The 3,873-nt window shown below is 44.9% G+C and overlaps 1 protein-coding gene across 1 annotated transcript; it reads left to right on the top strand.

The window, feature by feature from the left end:
- Nucleotides 1-1,038: 1,038 nt before the first annotated feature.
- On the top strand, nt 1,039-3,358 carry LOC127446856 (serine/threonine-protein kinase pim-3-like). Its single transcript, XM_051708149.1, has 6 exons — nt 1,039-1,202; nt 1,389-1,483; nt 1,779-1,829; nt 2,017-2,395; nt 2,900-3,076; nt 3,258-3,358. The coding sequence occupies exons 1-6, from the start codon at nt 1,103-1,105 to the stop codon at nt 3,356-3,358; spliced, it is 903 nt and encodes a 300-aa protein (XP_051564109.1). The 5' UTR covers nt 1,039-1,102.
- Nucleotides 3,359-3,873: the final 515 nt, after the last annotated feature.

The following is a 3,873-nucleotide window of genomic DNA, read 5'->3' as shown; positions in this document are numbered from 1 at the left end:
CAGAGAGCTTGAAGTTCTTCTCACTGCAGAAACACAACATCAGCAGGTGCAGGAAGTCCTCCAAACTCCAGACCGCACAGTCTCAGACTGAAGTGTTGACATCCTCCCTACTCCGGTCAGTATGGTCTCCGACTGGAGTGTTGACATCCTCCCTGCTCCAGTCAGTACAGTCTCTGACTGGAGTGTTGACATCCCCCCTGCTCCGGTCAATACGGTCTCCGACTGGAGTGTTGACATCCTCCCTGCTCCGGTCAGTACAGTCTCTGACTGGAGTGTTGACATCCACCCTGCTCCGGTCCGTACAGTATCTGACTGGAGTATTGACATCCACCCTGCTCCAATCCGTACAGTCTCCGACTGGAGTGTCGTCATTCCCCCTGCTCCGGTCTGTACAGTCTCAAACTGGAGTGTTGACATCCACCCTGCTCTGGTCCATACAGTTTCAGACTTGAGTTTTGACATCCTCCCTTCTCTGGTCCGTACTGTCTCCAACTGGAGTGTTGACATCCACCCTGCTCTGGTCTGTACAGCCTCTGACTGGAGTGTTGACATCCTCCCTTCTCTGGTCCATACAGTCTCCGACTGGAGTATTGACATCCAATCTGCTCCAGTCCATACAGCCTCCGAGTTGAGTGTTGACATCCTCCCTTCTCTGGTCCGTACAGTCTCCGACTGGAGTGTTGACATCCACACTGCTCCGGTCCGTACAGCCTCCGACTGGAGTGTTGACATCCTCCCTTCTCTGGTCCGTACAGTCTCCGACTGGAGTGTTGACATCCACTCTGCTCCGGTCTGTACAGTCTCCGACTGGAGTGTCGACATTCTCCCTGCTCCAGTCTGTACAGTCTCCAACTGGAGTTCTGACATTCCCTCTTCTCCAGTCCGTACAGTCTCCGACTGGAGTGTCAACATCCACCCTGCTCCGGTCCGTACAGTCTCAGACTTGAGTGTCGACATTCATCCTATTCCAGTCTGTACAGTTTCCGACTGGAGTGTCAACATCCTGCCTGCTCTGGTCCATAAAGCCTCTAACTGGACTGTTGACATTCACACTGCTCCGGTTCATACAGTCTCCGACTGGAATGTCGACATTCACCCTGCTATGGTCCGTACGGTGTCTGACTGGAGAGTCGAGTGTCCAGTCAGTCCAAAAGATGACAATGTGTCACCTCAGATTAGACAGCTGGACAGGAGAATTGAGGGTCAGTTTAGTGCCATAAACACAACACAAAACAACACACACTCATCAATAAACTGTTCTTGCTTAGCCATAAAAAATTAGAAGAATGTTATATGAAACAGTTTAAGATGAAGTGTAGCATGTCACTCTGAAGAAGCTGTCACTGTTTGACACTTTATGTCAACTACCCTTATTTATCTTTTAACAGACATCAACTCTTGCCATTATGAAATTGGCGAAATGCTGGGTGAGGGAGGTTTTGGAGCTGTTTATGAAGGCAGTCGTTTGGAGGATAACTTTAAGGTTTAATTCTTGTCCCTACAATATCTATACAGCTAGCAAATTTTTTTTGAACTGTCTTATCTTCATCTCTTTTAATATCTCAATTGCAAAACCAGTTAGTGTATCCACTATTTAGAGCACTTGATCTGCTTAAACTGTCAGATTGACCAAACTTGCTCAAAATGGTTAAAAATTCATAGTTGAAATTTAAATTTTTGTCTTTTCAAGATTAATTATTGGAATGATATAACCTCTGCATATCTGTTAATTATAAATAATTATTTCACAAATCTCTGTTTTTTTATTTATTGATCAGGTGGCAGTGAAATATGTCACAAAGACAGATGATGTTGAATATATCAGCATTGTAAGTAGGCTTTGCTCTCTATATTTTCTCCTCTCACTCACCATTTAGTTTTCCATTTAGAACATCTGAAATTGAAGTCTATAATTCTTTTAAACTGCCATTGACAACAGGTTGTCCCAGACTGGTCTAAATCCATATTTGGGAATCTACCTCCATCTTATCATCATAAATATGGTCTTTTTTCCAGCTGGGTCATCCTAAACTTTTTCCAGTGGAGGTCACTCTTCTAATCCTCGCCAATAAAGGCTCCAGGGTTCCAGAGATTATCCAGCTGCTAGACTGGAAGGAGCAACCCGACCACTACATCATGGTCATGGAGCGTCCCTTGCCTTGCGAGGACTTGTTTGCCTTCGCAGAGTGCCATGGAGGCAGCATCAACGAGGTGTTAGCACGTGTTGTCATGCAGCAGGCAACACAAGCTGCTGTCATGTGCTGCCGACGTGGCGTTCTCCACCGTGACATCAAACTGGAGAATCTGCTCGTGAACATGGACACCCTTGAAGTCAAACTTATTGACTTTGGGTGTGGCGACGTCCTTAGGAAATCGGCCTATAAGACATTCAGAGGTATGTATTATCCATTATCTGTAGGGTGGGGCTCAAGCTCTAGGGACGAGTAAGGTGCTGTTCCCTCAGAACACGTTCTTGTGATCAAAAACAGTTAGATGCAGCACAACAGAATGAAACAGAATGCAGGGGTCTCCAGATGCTTTTTTTCACTAAAAAGTTCAAAAGTTGAACTACTTTTATTGTAAAACATGGTCTTAAAACCATGGTGTTTATTGTGTGATTAAAATGCAAAACAACTGCAAAATACATTATTCAGATGGATATCTACAATACACAGACCAAATAAATAAATAAATAGTACAAACAGAATGCAAGAACGTGTCCTGTGTGAACGGCCCCTTACATTGAGCCATGGATAACAACTTTCAGATAGAGCCAAGCTCACTTTTAAAGCCCCATAAAATGGGAACCTCTGTTTTGAATTAAATAGCACCAAATAATGTTAATAATGTAATAATGGTAAAACAAACTTATACATCTGACAAAATCTCTTTCCTCCAGGCACAGATGAGTATTGCCCCCCAGAGTATGAGAGGAAGGGCAAGTATCATGGCAAGACAGCCACAGTATGGTCACTGGGAGTGCTGTTGTTCGCAATGGTGTGCGGAGACTACCCGGACACGCAAGACCTGGACCTGATCAATTTGCACCACTGGTCCAAACCTGGCTTGACAAAGGGTGAGATCTTCATCATAACAATTAAGTCCCATTGTATTTCTAAATTATACTAAATAGAAGGAAACAAGGCAGAAAAAGTAACACCTGAGCCAAGTATGATGACCTAAAGTCAGATCTCACAGCTTAGAATAACATTATCAAACAGAGCAGGAATGAACGTCTCTCCCATCTTTCTGTATAGAATTCTGCCATTTGATTCATCGTTGCCTGCAGCGTAAACCAAAGCAGCGAATTCGTCTGGGGCAGATTCTTCTCCACAATTGGTTTAAAGTACTGAAATGACAACTTCCACATTGTCACTTAACATACACTGCACAGATGTCAAGGTGTATGTTTGTACAATACCTTTTGAAGTACTTCAATGTTCATTGTAAAATTTATATTTCTGTTCTTATTTTAAGAATGTTGCCTTCTGGGGGCCTGGGTAGCTCAGCGAGTATTGACGCTGACTACCACCCCTGGAGTCGCGAGTTCGAATCCAGGTGTGCTGAGTGACTCCAGCCAGGTCTCCTAAGCAACCAAATTGGCCCAGTTGCTAGGGAGGGTAGAGTCACATGGGGTAACCTCCTTGTAGTCACGATGAGTGGTTCTCGCTCTCAATGGGGCGCATGGTAAGTTGTGCGTGGATCGCGGAGAATAGCATGAGCCTCCACATGCCGTGAGTCTCCGCGGTGTCATGCACAACGAGCCACGTGATAAGATGCACAGATTGCCTGTCTCAGAAGCAGAGCTAACTGAGACTTGTCCTCCACCACCTGGATTGAGGTGAGTAACCGCGCCACCTCAAGGACCTAGTA

The sequence above is a fragment of the Myxocyprinus asiaticus genome, chromosome 10 (assembly GCF_019703515.2).
Source record: "Myxocyprinus asiaticus isolate MX2 ecotype Aquarium Trade chromosome 10, UBuf_Myxa_2, whole genome shotgun sequence".
NCBI lineage: Eukaryota > Metazoa > Chordata > Actinopteri > Cypriniformes > Catostomidae > Myxocyprinus > Myxocyprinus asiaticus.
Note: the sequence above shows the minus strand (reverse complement) of the source record. Positions and strands in the feature narration are given on the sequence as shown.

Excerpts from the sequence above, each read along its gene's own strand:
- LOC127446856 (XM_051708149.1), top strand. The coding sequence starts at position 1,103 with ATGGTCCGTACGGTGTCTGACTGGAGAGTCGAGTGTCCAGTCAGTCCA. Across the intron at positions 1,203-1,388 it reads GCTGGACAGGAGAATTGAGG|ACATCAACTCTTGCCATTAT; the intron begins GTCAGTTTAGTG and ends ATCTTTTAACAG. Across the intron at positions 1,484-1,778 it reads GTTTGGAGGATAACTTTAAG|GTGGCAGTGAAATATGTCAC; the intron begins GTTTAATTCTTG and ends TTTATTGATCAG.